The sequence below is a fragment of the Ctenocephalides felis genome, unplaced genomic scaffold (genome assembly GCF_003426905.1).
Source record: "Ctenocephalides felis isolate EL2017-DRISC unplaced genomic scaffold, ASM342690v1 CF-g0.4_SCAFFOLD_01886, whole genome shotgun sequence".
NCBI classification, from domain to species: Eukaryota; Metazoa; Arthropoda; class Insecta; order Siphonaptera; family Pulicidae; genus Ctenocephalides; species Ctenocephalides felis.
The window spans coordinates 11,262,318-11,280,242 of NW_020538040.1; the positions used below are offsets into that span (position 1 = coordinate 11,262,318).

Below are 17,925 nucleotides of genomic sequence, written 5' to 3' on the forward strand. Positions count from 1 at the left end.
TTCTATCAACAAATGATTGGGTTTTGGTCAAAAAGAAATTTTAGTATTTAGAATTATGAATTTTCTTATTTGTTCATTGATATGTTGGAGTATATGTGGCTTGATGGTAAGGCTTCGGCCTTGCAACCACAAGGTTCTGCATTCAATGATTGGTTTTTAGATATACGTGCATGAAAAATGCAAATAATGCATGATATGATTTTTAGTTTAAATAATTCTTTACAATCTTAAATATCTGTTTTAAATGGAAATTTGTATAAGTATGTCAGATTTTTTTTAGCTTTTAGTTGTTTTCAGGATATATTTATGAGAAAAATTATTCAAATGTAGATTGAAATTGCTATAACATTGATAATATATAAACAGGAATAACTTACGAAATTTTTTGTTTATCCTCGATAATAAAAATATTTGATTGTTATAAGGCAATCTAATTCATCAATCTTATTAACCAATTTTATTCATCTCATTTTATTACATTTTATATAAAACTGGTAAATAATCAAAAGGTTTTGTTACCATAAAGTTCCGGGTTTTAATCATGAGGTTAAACAAAAACTAGTGGTGTATGGCATCGTGCCTCAAAGCAAATTGCTGGAACTTTCCACGCCGTAAATAAATATTCGAAGAATAAAATTTAGTAAACAAAAATTTTTTGGAAATTACAAAAAAAAAATGGAAAAAAGATATTTCCCCCAAAAGCAATTGTTTGTCAGTTTTTTTAATCGGACGCTTAGTTCTCCAAATCGGCTAGACCTGCCAAATCTGTTCACCACTTCTCCCCATCATTGCGAATTGAATATTTTTTGGATCATTCAGATCGGATGCTTCGCTTTTAAAAAAAACTCGATTTCTATTTTCTTCACTCGTTGCTCCTTATCTCAGAAACGGCTAGACCTGCCTTTGCCGACACTTATATTTCCAGCAATAGGAATTGAATATTTCTTGAACCATTCAAATTGGTTGATCCGTGCCTCCGAAAACGTGGACGAAAAATTGTATCCATACATACATACATACACGTACACACACATCCATTATTTTATGAAAAATTTCTAAGAAAAATTGACAATACAATAATTTAAAAATATATTATTACTGGCCTTGCAGTAAATCATTCTGCAATTTTAAAATTTATAACTGGATTAACATTCTCTATGAAAAAAATGGCAGTACAAATTTATGGGGCAGTTTTGTCATTTTTGTCCTTCACAGCTTTCAATACCAAGAAACAAGCATAATGGCAGAATTGCCCTATTATTCTCATTGACTTACTATTAAAATAGTCCTTCTATATAAAATTATCGCCGTCACTGCCAATAATTTTAATCAATCAATTATTGATTATAATTTAAAACAAGTTATAAGTAAAACTTTCCCATGATCGGTTTATAATTATTTAATCAGTTTCAAACTTTGAAATTAGAAACTAATCACATTTCGAAGGTTTGAGAAATTTGTAGATTTCTATAATTGTTCTAATTATATATTCAATCCTTTCACTGAAATCTATTTCGAAACTTTCAAGATAATAAGAATAATAATTTAAGAAAATAATGTCTTTAAAATGGAATTCAACGAATTGATTACAAAATAAAAAAAATAAATAAATATATATTTTTTAAAACATTTCTTAACTTTCCTAAAAAATTTAATTCCTTGACGTTCTTAGTCAGTTCAATCGTTTGACACAAAAAATAAATAGTAAATATAATAAGTACTACATTAAATTTATTTCATTTTTATTTGAATTTAATTTTATCTTTTACATGACATTTGAATACCGTCTTCAATATATATAAATAAAAAAAAAATTATATATATACAAAAATGTTGTATTCTCTTATTATCTAATGATTTATAAAAAACATGAGAGCACTTTGATATAAATTATAAAAAATATATAATTATTTTTTTATATGATTTTTATAGTGATGTGATTTTAGTATTCTATTGTCACACATTTTGTCTTCAAATACTCATTGAGGGCTTCTCGACCTAGAAAAAAAAATAGATTTTATTAAATTGTTGTAAAACTTATTTAAATTATAGAAATTAACAAATAATAGACTATGAAACTTAAGATGATACATGTTTTTAAGGCGATTATTTTGGTATTTATTTTCAAATTTGCTTGATTTTTTGCTCAGATTCTTTAAATCAGATTTTTTTTAAAACAGTTCCTACAAAAATTTAAGAATTTAAAAAAAAGTATAAGTACCAATTAAAAACTAATATAAATTTTAAAACAAATCTGATCTGAAGAATCAAATCAATCAATCAAAGATCAAAGAACAAATAAAACTCTTAATTTCTAAATAACAGTTAAAATTTGTTTATAATGATTTTGAAATCATTAAAAAAATATGCAAGGTTTTTAAAAATGTTTGAGATTTTTCGAAAATTACAGACTATGTTTAACTAACTCTTCAAAAATTTGTATAATTTTTTTTACAAAAGATCTTTAAGAAGTCAGATTCAAGATAAAACTTTCAAAAACTGTTCTCGTTTGAAGAAAAATTAATTTGTTAATAAAGTTTATTGTCTAAAAATTTTCGTCGATCAATTTATGTGAAACATGCGATTTCAATATTTATTCTCGAGAACAATGATATATAGTACTAATGAATCAATTTCCTTTATTTACCTAAATCTTTGCCAAAACCACTTTGCTTGAAACCACCAAATGGTGCTCCTACATCTGTTTTGTTATAAGTGTTTACGAAAACTGTTCCAGCTTCAACTTTTTCTGCAAATCTCAGGGCCTAAAAATATAATAATTTATCAAAATAATAATATTGGATCAAAAATATATAACTATTTTATATAATAAATAAATAAAAAATATTAAATTTACCTTTGACATATCTGAGGTGAAGACACCAGCAGCTAATCCGAATTCCGTGTCATTTGCACGAGCGATCACAGCATCTAAATCACTGAAAAACACAAAAAAATCCTATGATATTTCATATTTCAAGTTAATTTTTACTTTCATCAAGTCTTTTATTACCTTTCATCAAATCTCAGAACAACCATAATAGGACCAAAAGATTCTTCTTGAGCAATGAACATGTCGTCAGTTACTCCTGAAAAGACTGTCGGTGCAAAGAAGAATCCTTTCATTGGCATTCTGTCGCCACCAATTTCTAATTTTGCCCCTTCCTCCACACCTGAAGGAAAAAGTTGAGTAGGAAACATCAAAATGTATATTAAATTTCTGTAGTTGAAATGAGACTGATAATTCCTTAATCCCCTTACCTCGTTTGCAGAATTCTTGAAGTTTCTCCATATGTTCCCTATGATTTTGAGGTCCATGTGAGGTACCTCTATCCAATGGGTCACCAATTTTCATTTTCCTGACCTCATGACAAACTCTTCTCACGAATTCATCATGAATTGAATCTTCTACGTATAATCTACCAGCGGAGATACAATTCTCTCCTTTGTTGAAGAACACACTTTGCATTCCCTTCAAAAATTAAAATAATATTAACTATAATGCAATAAATAGTTTTTTTATTGTTTATTATTATTACTTACAATTTTGACAGCCTTTTCCAAATCACAGTCTCTGAATATCACTAAAGGACTTTTACCACCTAATTCTAAAGAAACTTTCTTCAAATTAGCCAAAGCTGCTGAAGACATAATGCCTTTGCCAACTTCAGTACTTCCAGTAAATCCGACTTTACGAATCAATGGATGGTCTACGATTGCTTGACCAGCTTGAGATCCTGGAATCATAGATTATTTTAGATTCCTGAACATTATTTGATCCATGATAATTTTGTTACCTTTTCCTGGTACTATGTTGATGACTCCAGCAGGTACACCAGCTCTAGCAGCTAGTTCTGCAAATTTCAAGGCAGTTAAAGGACACACTTGAGCAGGTTTCATAACAACAGTATTTCCAGCAGCTAAACAAGCTGCCATTTTCCATGATAACATCATGAGAGGGTAGTTCCAGGGTGTCACTAATCCACATACACTAAAATAAGCAGAATATAAGTTTGACCGAATTTAGCTAGAGTTCTAACAAAATTTGTAGTGAACATTTAGACTAATAGTATCATAATTTTTTAATGTTGGATAAAACTATTTTTTCTAATTACCCGACTGGTTCTTTTCGCGTAAATGATAAAACTCCATTTGGCCTATTTGGAGTCACGGGTAAAGTAGCTCCTTCAATTTTATCAGCCCAACCTGCAAAGTAACGCCAGACTTCTATGGACATGCCAACGTGAGTTTTCAGAGCCAATGTATATACAGCACCTTCAAATAAAGATAAAGTTAGATAAAGTCTAATAAAGATATGGTTAATTGAGAAATTGACGACTTGTCTAAGGAAATAATCAAACTGTATTGTCATTTCTATTTTTACCAGAATCTACAGATTCAATAGTAGCCAACTCTTCTTTATGTTCCTCCATAAGATCAGCAAGTTTCAGCAAAATCAAGCCCCTTTGTCTAGGCGACATTGCTGACCAAGCACCTTTGAAAGCTGCACTTGCTGCTTTTACAGCTAAATCTACATCATTCTTGGAAGCAGCTTGCACCTGCACAAAACCACATATTATTTACTATAGGTTTTTTATCATTTTTAGTATTATTACTCACATTGCAAATGACTTCTTCTGTAGTAGGATTGAAAATTTTCAAGGAATTATTGTTTTCAGCATTGATGAATTTACCACCAATGAATAGTTGAGTGGCCACTTTGCAAATTCGACCATTGGCTTTAATTTCGACGCCATCAAATTCGATTCCGCTTCCTCCAGATCCACCATCACGTTGACCAGATATAAAACGCCTGACAAAATCTCCGAATGTTGGATTCATGTAGAGATCTTCGTTTTCCATTGTTACTCCAACGGCTTCTTTGATTTCCTCAATTATTCTAATGATAAGTTGAAAATTGACACTTTCTCATGCCAAAAATATTCTTTTTACAAAATGATGTGGTAGATTTTTTTTTACCTGACAACGTCCATAGATCCTCCTCCACAGGCAAAGAAATCAGTTTCATCATCGATTTCTGTTCCTAAAACACCTTTCCAGAGTTTTCTCAAAGTGTCCACATTGTCTTGCTCATCTGGTGTCAGTACGAGTTCCTCTTGTTGACCACTGTTTTTGGCGGTGAAATATTCGGATGCGTTCATCATTCTACCATTCATTTTTATACGTTTAACATTCACCTAGAAGAATGAATTATTTTGAAATAAAATTGTGAATCTAATAAAATGAATTATTATAATCATCAACTATCTATTAGTTGCTTTCTTATTTGATTTGAAATATTATGAGAACGCCTTAAAAATTTTACAAATATATATTTTCCAATATTTTTTCTCAAGGACTCACATATCTTCCATCAGTACCACGAATTGCAATTCCATTTTCGTGAACTATTCCCTGCTGGTTTAAACCCTTGATGGTGACACCTTCACCTTTTGGAGCAAACTCCAGAATAGAAGCACCAAATAATCTTATCTGGAAATGAAAATATTTATTTTAAATTTTATGATTACATATGGAATTGAAATGAATGTTCTATATGTCTAAATTTTGATCAATAATAATAATCTATCTTTGAACAAACCTACTATCATCGCAACATCATCATAAGTCTATGCTATAAGTTAAAAAAAATTTTTTTTTTAATGCATTATTCATATTGATTCAGTTTTGAAATTAAAATATCTGCTATTCATATTTTTACCTCAATTTCTTCTTCTTCCAGAAAATATGCAACAGCTCCAGGAACTGAATCCAAAGCTCTAATGAAATTGAATAACCTTTTGGCAGGTTGTGCCCAATTTATCTGTAATAAAAGTAAGTAGACTTTTGTATTTAATCTTTACCTTTGTATATATATAATGCATATCTTACAATTTGATTTTCTTTTTTGGTCAAAATTGGATCATAAGTTGCTCCAACCTCACTTTGTATAATTTTGGGTGCTTTTCCATTTGCTATGAGAGCTGTGGATTCTGCTAATGCTCTTACACCTAACAGAAAATAATTAATTTACATGACTTTTTTAAGCAAAATAATTTATTTATCAATTATGTTTTACCTTCTGGATACAAAAATCTCTTATAAATAGAATCCAGTGTATCGGTTTGTAGTACTTCACATTGCTTTTGCATTAAAATTGGACCTGTATCCAAACCGTCATCAGCCCAGAAAATTGATAGACCAGCTCGTTCATCACCTTCTATTAATGTCCTAGAAAATATAAGAATTTTTTTTAAATTAACTGATAGTTTGCTTGTAGCGAACACTCAGCATATGGATAGACCTAAATTGGAAAAATATTGTCTAAGATTAAAAAATACTAATTAGATTCAGAGTCATACAACATTCCTAATTCGGGCGCATTTTTTTTCAGAAAATTGTTTTTTCTCGAGATATGAAATTTGTTTTGGTTATTGATAGTTTATTTGTTTTATTTACCATGATATTGCACTTGCTCCACGATGTCTTGGTAAAATACTTGGATGGTAACAAATGGAACCAAGACCCCATTCTACCACTTCCAGTGGTATAAATTGGGAGCAGTAAGGCATCACGTTTAATTCAGCATTTACCTAAAAAATATCGATAAAAACATTTCCAAATAATTGAATCATACGGAAATCTTATTTTGTTTTCATATTTCAATTTCTTACCGATTTGTATTGTTCAAAAACTTCAGGAATAGTGATCTTGTTTTTACGCCAAGTGGTATACTTAAAAACTGGTGTTCCTCCATTTTTGGCAACAATTGCTAAAACATATAACTTGTAAAGTATGTAATATGATTATAATATGAAAGACAATTGTTATTATCATATTATATACCCAGAGGATCTTCTCTTCCATTTTTGTCAGCAATAGTAAACGCTCCTACGATTTGGTGTCCTTGTTCTCTTAGTACTTCGTAAACTTCAGCAGCAAATGCACTTTGTCCAATGATGGCAATACGTAGACTTTTTGCGATGCCATTCTGGAAGAAAAATAAAAATAATAAAAATACGTCAGAATCCAAAATTAAAAAATTGTAATGATTCAAACCAAGATGCAGCAGGCTGTGTCAAAAAGGTAATGTGTAATGGAACTAACAATTACCATAACAAATTACAATTCTCAAAAGTTTAACTCATGATGGTAAATTTTGAAGTAACTATCGACACACTGCATGTCGTCTATAGGCGACACCTGTACGTTTAGATCATGCAGATGTCGTCTATAGGTGACATTCTTACACACAGGTAGTCATGTGGATGAAGTCTATAGGTGAGGCGTGCAGCCAAAGGGTTTTAGGAAGATCTTAAAAGTTCTTTCACGAACATCTTAAAATGCATCGACTACTGTACGTTCAGGTCGTCATACAGAAGTCGTCTGTAGACGACACCAGTACGTACAGGTAGTTATGTGGATTAAGTCTATAGGTGAGGCTTGTAGCGAAAGGGTTAAGAAAACGTTACTGAACGTTCTTGTAGGAACATATTAAAATATAGCGACTCTTGTACGTTCAGGTCGCCATGTAGATGTCGTCTATAGGCGACACCCGTACACACAGGTAGTCATGTGAATAAAGTCTATAGGTGAGGCTTGTAGCTAAAGGGCCATAAAGATCCTAAAAGTTCTTCTAGGAACATATTAAAATATAGTGACATCTATACGTTCAAGTAGTCATGCAGATGTCGTCTATAGGTGACATTCGTACACACAGGTAGTTATGTGGATACAGTCTATAGGTGAGACTCGTTGCGAAAGGGTTTTGAGAAAATCCTAAAAGTTCTTGCAGGAACATCTTAAAATACAGCGACACCTGTATGTTCAGGTCGTCATACAGAAGTCGTCTATAGGCGACACGCGTACACACAGGTAGTCATGTGGATGAAGTCTATAGGTGAGGCTCGTATAACTAAAGGGCCAAGAAGAGACTAAAAGTTTTTCTAGAAGCATTTTAAAATACAGCGACACCTATTGGTTCATGTCGTCATGTAGATGTTGTCTATAGGCGACACGCGTACACACAGATAGTCATGTGGATGAAGTCTATAGGTGAGGCCCGCAGCAAAAGGGTCAAGAAGAGACTAAAAGTTTTTCTAAGAACATCTTAAAATACAGCGACACCTGTACGATCAGGTCATCATACAGATGTCGTCTACAGGCGATACCCGTACATACAGGTAGTCATGTGGATGAAGTCTATAGATAAGGCTAGTAGCGAAAGGGTTAAGAAGATCCTAAAAATTATTTTAGGAATATCTTAAAATACAGCGACACCTGTACGTTCAGGTCACCATGTAGATGTCGTCTATAGACGACAACCGTACACACAGGTAGTTATGTGAATAAAGTCTATAGGTGAGGCTCGTAACGAAAGGGTTAAGAAAATCTAAAAGTTCCTCTAGGAGCATCTTAAAGCCTAAAAAATTTAAATTTTCTAGAAATATCTTCAAATTCTATGGGCTGCAAGCTTTTACTAAATATTGTAATTCAGAATCTTAAATCTCTTTTTATGGAAGGTTTTTTTTTTAAAAAAATCGACACGGACATCATCATTATCTCAAGCATGAAATTGCCCAAAAAAAAACTATTTTTCCAAAGCAGTAGTAAACATAAGTAGTACACTAGTGATAACTAAATTCCCGTTGTCAACAACAAGATCACGAATTTAATAGATGTAAATATCTTGAATGATTTGACAAAACAAAAATATTTTATTGCACAATTTGTTGATAATGACCTCATAACATAACACGGCAACATCTTTAATTCTCAAGTGATGCAAATTGCGAATTACGAAATTCAAATTCGCCTTTAACTGGTTTTTGTGGAAAAGATTAAATTCTATCAGCAGAAAATGATAAACTCTATCGTGAGATTGCGAATTTGAATTAATCTCGAGATGGGATTTTTCTAGTATGGGAGATATAAATAACTTGCTGATGCAAAATAAGTCTTTAACTATAAATACTATTACACGGAAACTAGATGTAAGTGGCATTTTGTCTTAAGGCAGGCTGTATGAACTTCTCGATACGTTCCGACTTTCAATAACTAGGCCGCATGGCATCATGACTTAAGGCAAATTGCTGGAACTTCCCGTTCTAAAAAAATATTTTTTTAAAAGAGATTAATATTTAAAAAAAAATTACTTTGATAAAAATAAATTTTTGACAAAAATTAACTTTTTTTTAACTTTTTGACTCTATTGGATGCAGAAATGGCGGGGAAGGGTTGTTTTCACTTGAAAGCCTAATGCAAGTTTTAATATCATCAGTGCAGGTGTTAAATCATATAAGTTTAGAAATTGATCTGATATAATAAATTTACTAAATAAATAAACATATAAAATATTATACAATGTGCAACAAACGCCTGCATAAATAATAGCGAAGTTCATTGAACCATATTGAGTGATAGTTGCACATATGTCTGAACTAGTGTAGCTGGAACTGTGTCAGATGTGGCAAAATCACTGTCCAATTAAAATTTCATAGGTATAAAAGTAATATGGCATTAAAGAAAATTTTATTTTATTATTTTAGTTTTATATTACATAGAAAGTGGAGTGGCGCAAGGTGGCTTGAGAGGACCTTGATGGCTTAAGTTTAAACCAAGGTTGAGAAATAACATTTTGGGAAAATTATGGTTCATAGGATTACTATTCAATGTGCGAAAAATACCCTAGAATTCTCGTCAAATTGAGAATGGGTATATTGAAAAACTATTTTTCTTTGTTGAATACAACAATATCACGTATTTTGAAAAATAAACAAAGAAAGTGGAGTACCACAAGGTGACTTAAGAGGTCCTTGAGGGCTTTAGTTCAAACCATGGATAAAAAATAAGTTTTTAGGAAAATTATGGTCTATAGGATTACTATTTAATGAAAAAATACTCTGGAATTTTCGTCAAACTGAGTATGGGATTAAAAAATTATTCTTCTGTATTGAATACAACAGTATCATCGGGTATTGCAAATAATAAACATAAAATGCGGTGTACCGCAAGATGATTTGAGAGGTCCTTGATGGCTTTAGTTCGAACCATGTATGAAAACTACCAGTTTCTAGGAAAATTATGGTCAATAGGTTTACTATTCAATTGGCAAAAAAATACTCTGGAATTCTCGACAAGCCGAGTATGGGATCAAAAAAAATATTCTTTTTTGTTGTCGATAACAATATCAGGTATTGCACAGAATGAACATAGAAAATGGAGTACCGCAAGGTGACTTGAGAGGACCTTATGAGTTTAGTTTAAACTATGGATGAAAAATAACAAAGAAATAATTAAAAATGTATAAGTTTTAATACAGAAATACGAGTGGCAATAGATAATATCACGTAATTAATTTCAAGCCTCAAAAATTTTAAATAATAAAAATTCAAAAATTTCGAAACAAACTGATTAATTCTAGACAAAATTTAAACGTTTTCAAACTAGAATTACAGTCAATCATTCAAACTTATTTTTTTTTTACTACAGCACTCTCTGTGAATTATTCCTTTAATATTTTTATTTATATTGATAATCTAATTTTTGTTTTTACGAATTTCTATTAATTTTATCAATCCAATTGTTGTCTAAAACAACAAATTTGAAATTTAAACCTGTAGTTGTTCATAGCATATCATGATCATTTTATTAAGGAAAGTATAAAATAAAGCCTTGGTCTTGCAACCACAAGATTCCGAGTTTAAAACCCGCATTGAGTTGAATCTAATATTTATTTCAACTTTAAAATATAGATAAAAAATATGTTAAAGATTTCCAGGGATTGCAGCAGAAAGTAAAAATATTGTCGATTAAAAAAGGTACATTGGGTTGTCTGGTAATAAAAATATAACAAATATATAATGGGACAACCATTGGGTTGCCTTATACTAGCCACTAGTCAATTCTTAAAAGCCAATAAATAAAAATAGTGTTTGAAGAATCGATTTATGTTATACTTTTTACGCCTTTGCCAATAGTTTTTATGCATTTCTCTCTCAAATGACTCTCGATCTTCGCTGTTTTATTTGAAAACGAAACATTGTTATTGTTTTGTATGTATGTTATGTAAATGTTATTCTATTTGTAATATTATTATTCGATAACATCTAACCCTGCACTATCGATCTAACCCATTATTTCTGGTTTCAGTTATAAATTCATAGACGAAAAGGCGAATTCAAATGCATTTCTTGAACTTTAACTATCGGTCAATAGAATAATTATTCATTTGACTTACTTCCGAATGCGGAAATATCGAGAAATATAGAAAATAAATATATAAAAAATAAATTTTAAATAGTAATCACTTGTTATATCTTCTATTAATGTTACTTATAATTTATACCAATATCATGATAAAGCTTCAAAATATTATAGAAATTGCAATAAAATGCAGACTAGGTGCAACTTCTCATTTCATAAATAATATTGCAAACTTACAAAAATCATGTAAAACAAAGCAACAGAAGGTGCTTTGTAAAAGGTCGTAAGGCTCATACTGCTTGATAACGAGTAAATTTTGTAAACAATTAGAAAAAATAACAAAAATGAAACTAATGACCAACTGAACAAGGAGATTAAGTAGAGTTGATTACAAATAAAACAAATAAGCTCTGTAAAAGGTCGTAGGTCTCATACTGCTTGATATCGAATAAACTTCGAGAAAAATTAAACAAAAAATGAGAAAAATGAAATTAATAACTAACGAAGCAAAAAGATTAAGAATAGTTGGATAAAAATAAAGCAGAGAAGCTCTGTAAAAGATTGTAAGGTTTATAAATTTGTAAGGCTTATACTGCTTGATATCGAGTAAATTTAGTAAAAATATAATAAAAAATATAATGTAAAAAATAATGACCTGCTGAACAAAAAAATTAAGAGTTGAATAAGGAGCTCTGTAAATAGTCGTAAGGCTCATACTGCTTAATATCGAGTAAATTTATTAACAAAATAAAAAAATGGGAAAAATGATATTAATGGCTATCTGAACAAAATAACTGAAATGAGTTGAATAAAAATAAAACAGGAGTTCTGTAAAACGGTCGTAAGGCAAAATAAGTATAAATCTCATACTGCTTGATATCGAGAAAATTTTGTAAAAATTAAAAAAATAACAAAAATGGAAATAATGACCTACTGATCAAAAAGGTTGAGAAGAGTTGAATAAAAATAAAACAAAATGATTTCTGTAAAAGATCGTAAAGCTTATACTGCTTGATATCGAATAAATTTTGTAAAAAATTTAAAAAAAATACAAAAATGAAATTAATAACTAACTAAACAGAAGGATTGAGAATGGTTGAAAAAAATAAAAAAGAAGGAGCTTTATAAAAGGTCAAAATTTTAAATAAAGTCGTAAGGCTTATCCTGCTTGATATTAAATAAATAAATTTTGTAAAAAAATAACAAAAATGAAAGTAATGACCAACTGAGCAAAAAGATTGAGAAAAATAATAAAACAAATGGAGCTCTGTAAAAGGTCTTAAATCTCATACTGCTCGATATCGAATAAATTTCGTAATTTAAAAAAAAATGACAAAAATGAAATGAACGGCCTACTAAACAAGAAGCTTGAAGAATTGAATTAAAATAAAACAAAAAGAGTTCTATAAAAGGTCCTAAGGCGCATACTGCTAGATATCAAGTAAATTTTGTAAACAATTAGAAACTAGCTGTAAGTGGAATTCTGTCTTAAGGCAATTAGGGCATCGTGCCTTAAGGCAAATTGCTGGAACTTCCCGTACCAAAAATTATTATTTTTTTTAAAAACGATTAACATTTTTGAAAAAAATTTACTTCGAAAAAATAAGATTTTTGAGAAACTATAAATTGGACAAAAAATTACTTTTTTTTGAAAAAAAAAAATTTTTTTTTAAATTTTTAAAAATTTTTTTTTTTTTTTTTGAAAAAAAATGTTTTCTTCATTTTGACATATTTTGGAAGATCTGAACTTGTTTTTCAAAGCAATCGTACTGCTTTAACTGCATAGAGACAAAATATAAAGTAAACATTGATACGGAACCCATAGGAAAATAAACAAAATTTATACTTATTGTTAAAATCTCTATAAAATATCTGAAAATTTGATGTGCATATGTCTAATGATCATTTTTGACCGCCAAATGGCATTTTTTTTTACTTTTTTCGTTAGATCTCCGAAACCGCTAGACCTGCCTTTATGAAAATTTGATCAATTCTTTATCTTGTCAATACAAGTAAAATGTTTTTTGAATTATTAAAATCGGACGCTCCGTTCTCTTAAAAACTGAGTTACCGTTTTCGACACTTTTTGCCCCGTATCTCCGGAACGGCTAGACCTGCCTTCGCCAAAAACTAATCAGCACGTCTCCTTATCAATACGAATCGAATGTTTTTTGAATTATTTGAATCGGTTGATCCGTATTCCCGAAATCGTCGACGAAAAGTTGTATCCGCACATACATACACACACGCACATACACACACACACACATACATCCATTTTTTCTAAGATATGCCAAAATGTTCAGAAACCTCTGAAACGTAAAGATATATAAAAATTTTCATTTTCGATTTTTTTGCGATTACTATAACTTACCCTACGGGAAGTTAAAAATAACAAAAATTAAATTAATGAGTAACTAAATGAAAAGCTTGAAGAGTTGAATAAAATAAAACAGAAGGACATCTTAAAAAGGTCATAAGGCTCATACTGCTCGATATCGAATGAATTTTATTGCAAGTTGCTAATAAAACTAATAATTATTTTTTTGATTACAAATGATGAAAAACGAGTTGGAATTAATTGTAAAAAATAAATTAATCAATTAAATTTTAAGAACACATAAACAACTAATATCTCAAAATTTGCAAATTTTATAAAATTGTACACCTTCTTAATTTTTTATAATATTCTTTAAATTTAATTCAGTAACTTTTTCTACAAAATTACTAAAACTTAACCGTTTTTTTTAATTTATATAATGTACCAATTATGTACATACACAATGGTACATAATATTTAAAAAATTGCTCTCAAACTTAAACCAAATATTTTTTGAAAATTTTTTCAAAGTTTTTATAAGTATACTAAAAGTTTTTAGTAAAAATTTTGGAAAATCTCAATTATTCTGCAAGAAAATAAAAAAAACATCAAAAATAAAAATAAAACAAAAAAAATGTAGAAATTTCTGATCGTTGAGAAAATTTGTTAAAAATATTTAAATTTTGCAAAAAATTTAAAAAAATATATGTATATTATTTTATTTATTAATTATTAATTTAAAGAAATTTCCATTATTTTAATTTTTATTTTTTTTATTTTTCCAGTTTTCTTACAAAATAACTTTAAATTTTTACAAAATGCTCAAAATTTTTAACTTCAATTAAAAAATAGTTAAATAAAAATAATCCTGAAATAAATATATAAGAGAAAATTATTTAAAAAAAATTGTAGAAAAAAATGATAATATGGAAAACTGGAGCCTTTTCATAACTCTTCTTATAAAACGAATTTCAAATGGAAAAAGTATGATACTACATAAGATTGATTATTAAAAAAGTACCAGTTGGAATTAATTATTTATAAGTAATGTTACTTTTATATCTATTTATATTGACTTTCACAATTTTAATAACTAAATCCACACATTCACACTTGAAACAGGTTCATTGCCATCAATTTCCAGAATAGATATAAATTTTCAGAGTAAATATAAAACAACTAATTCTTAGCAATCGAATAATTCCTGGCATCGATTTGTTTTATCAATAGAAAATACGAAACCAATATCAACAATATCTATTAAACAATAGTACCTACTTCAAATTTATAAACATTTGTTTAAAATATTTGTCATAATAATAGAATAATTAAAATCAACAAGTATTGTTTAATAGTTACACAATGGTTATTAAAATGCTTTGAATCTTGCACCTGCCTTTTCTTGGACTGGTCATCACTATAGAATAATTAAAATCAACAAATAATATTTATAAGTTACACAATGGTTATGGAAAGTAAAAACCTGGACCTGTCTTTTCTTGGACAAGTGTAACGATATTTTTTTTACAACATGAACTTTGAGATTTTGCGTTTGAACTTTTAATCACGTCTTTAAATTATCGCTAAAAAATTAATTATTAATTAATTAGTACGATTTATGAATATTTATATTAAAATTAATTTGTTTTATAAATAATTTATGTTTGATAAACAAACATTTAGCAGTGACTAATGTTTGTTATATGTTCATACAAAATGTTCTCTGTTTTGTTTTGTTTTATTTAATTTAATATATTTTATTTGTATGTACTTTTTTTAATATAATCGTTTCAAGAAAGAAAAAATTCGTAGCCACATTTACCATCTTTTTTGAAGATCATTCCAACCCTTTTTTTTTGAATTTTATAAAAACAAATTCTATATCTAGAAATGAAAAAAAACAGAAGTTACTTCGCTATTACATCCTGAAGATTTTTTAATTTTTTTTTAAACAAATTAAAAATGTACTTTAAATTAATTTTTTTAGTTGTTAAAAATCTTGTCTTATAGTAATTACAAATTTTAAGATCTTCTAGTTTGCAATTTTTTAGAAGAAATTGAAGTTTGTAAAATATGTCTGATTGTTTACCTTTTTTTTTCAATTTTATAAGATGATACGTTTATTTAGTGTATAATTTAAAATTAACTTAGTCATTTTTTTACTTCTAGTTATAAAATTTTCCTTTTTTAATTGTTTGTTTATAGCATCAAAGATAACCAAAGGTCATAGTTTTTTTAAAAAAAGGCAAATTTCAAAAAATTGTAATTTTAGTAAAAATTTATATTTGGTAATTTGAGATATATTTGAACTAAATTTAGGTTTTTGCGAATATATAAATATTTCTTAATTTCATTTTAGAAAGTAGATTGAAATCATTTTTCCTTTTTTTAATTTTGAACAAGAAGAATTTAGAAATCTAGAGATTTTTTAAGTCTAGAAATTTTGATATTTTGATACAAATTTAGAAACAAAACTTATTAATTTTGATTTTCTAAATTAGTAATGAAGTATATAACAATAATTTAAACGTTTTAAAATTCCATAAGATAAATATTCAAAAACTTAAAAAATTAAAAACATTAATAATTTTTATAAAAATAAAAATACAAAAATAATTTTTTTTAAAAAATACAACTTTTAAAAAAAATTTACAAAATGGGAAATATTTGGCAGAAGAGAATTTTCATAAACCAAAAATTTAAGATAAATATTCAAGAAATTAAAAAATTAAAAATAAAAACGATCACAAATTTTATAAAAGAAAACATACAAAATAACAAATTTTCAAAAATATAACTTTAAAAAAAAGTGGCATTATTAGAAATTTTTAACAAAAGAGAATTTGGATAATTCAATATAAATATTCAAGAAATTGGAAAATTAACAATAATCCTAATTTTTATAAAAATAAATATACGAAATAACAAATTTTGAAAAAATATAACTTTTTTTAAAAAAAATTACAAAATTGGGAATTTTTATCCAAAGAGAATTTTGATAATTCAAGATAAATATTCAAGAAATTATAAGATTGAAAACAGTCACAATTTTTATAAAAATAAACATTCGAAATAACAAAATTTGAAAAATATAACTCATTTTTAAAAAAATGACTTAGTTTGATTTTGGTAATTTAAGAATTTGAGATAAAAACTATTCAAGAAATTAAATATTTAAAAACATTCACAATTTTTATAAAAATAAAAATACAAAATAACAAATTTTGAAAAGTATAACATAAAAATAAATTATAAGGAAATAAAAATTTTTGAAAAATGCAACTTTTTTCTAAAAAAATAACAATTCGATTTTGATAACTCAAGAATTTGAGATAAAAAATATTAAAAAAAATTAAAGAAATAAAAACAATTACAATTTTTAAAGAAAAAAACATACGAAATAACAAATTTTTAAAAATATTTTTTTAGAAAAAATTGGCAAAATTGCGAATTTTTAGCAAAAGAAAATTTTGATAATCTACGAATTTGAGATCAAAAATATTCAAGAATTTAAAACTTTAAAAACTTTCATAATTTTTATTTTAAAAAAAATATTTTTTATTTTGAAAAATTTAAAAAAAAACGACTTAATTCGATTTTGATAATTTAAGAATTTGAGATAGAAAATATTCAAGAACTAAAAAATTTGATGAAAACCTTCACAATTTTTATAAAAATAAAAATTCAAAATAACAAATTTTGAAAAAAATAAATTTTTAGAAAAAATTGATAAAATTGGATATTTTTAACAAAAAAATAACAATTTTTAATAATTATTTTTCCAGTTTTTTTCAATTTGTCCTATGCGAATTTCAAATCCTACTTTGCTGATCATTTTATTAAACTTTGTGTGGAGTTCCATTAATTTAATTCTTGGTACATTATCATACACTACTAGTTCATTAATTATAATAATTTATATTAATTATTAATTAATAAATTTTTAAAATGTACTCACCTTATGGCTAAATCCGTTAACACCGTTGACAACAACACTATTATTTGTTCCGTTCATATTTGAAACCGTTCACAGACTGAGAGGTGAGCTACGTTCACTCGAAATTTATATGTACATACATATATGATATGTACACACTGAACACAATATGAGAAATTCAAATTCTAATTCGTAAACAAACATATGTACACTACTCTTGACTCTTTTGGATAATCCGAGACAATATCAATCTTGCGATAATAATTATTATTAATTAATTTGTTGCCCACTTGGAGAAGAAGGTTTCATTGGAAGTACAAGTCTTGTTTACATTAGAAACATGAAACACTTTGGGGGCGTCCATTAATCACGTGAGCAAGTTTTTAAGGATTTTTGGATCCCCCCTTTCCCTTGATGATCCATGGTGATATTCAAAATTACTTCCCTTTCCCCACCAAACATC

At 27.7% G+C, this 17,925-nt stretch overlaps 1 protein-coding gene across 1 annotated transcript; it reads right to left on the reverse strand.

Annotated features, from left to right (window-relative positions):
* Positions 1-1,912: 1,912 nt before the first annotated feature.
* On the reverse strand, positions 1,913-17,562 carry LOC113377397 (cytosolic 10-formyltetrahydrofolate dehydrogenase). Its single transcript, XM_026617709.1, has 19 exons — positions 17,484-17,562; positions 6,847-6,991; positions 6,675-6,772; positions 6,460-6,593; positions 6,080-6,231; positions 5,893-6,011; positions 5,723-5,824; positions 5,365-5,493; positions 4,981-5,198; positions 4,621-4,900; positions 4,385-4,559; positions 4,116-4,275; positions 3,798-3,991; positions 3,544-3,737; positions 3,262-3,472; positions 3,014-3,173; positions 2,858-2,939; positions 2,648-2,765; positions 1,913-1,998 (listed from the first exon to the last, which is right to left on the reverse strand). Exons 1-19 carry the CDS (start codon positions 17,538-17,540, stop codon positions 1,943-1,945), a joined length of 2,784 nt encoding a protein of 927 aa, XP_026473494.1. The 5' UTR covers positions 17,541-17,562; the 3' UTR covers positions 1,913-1,942.
* Positions 17,563-17,925: the final 363 nt, after the last annotated feature.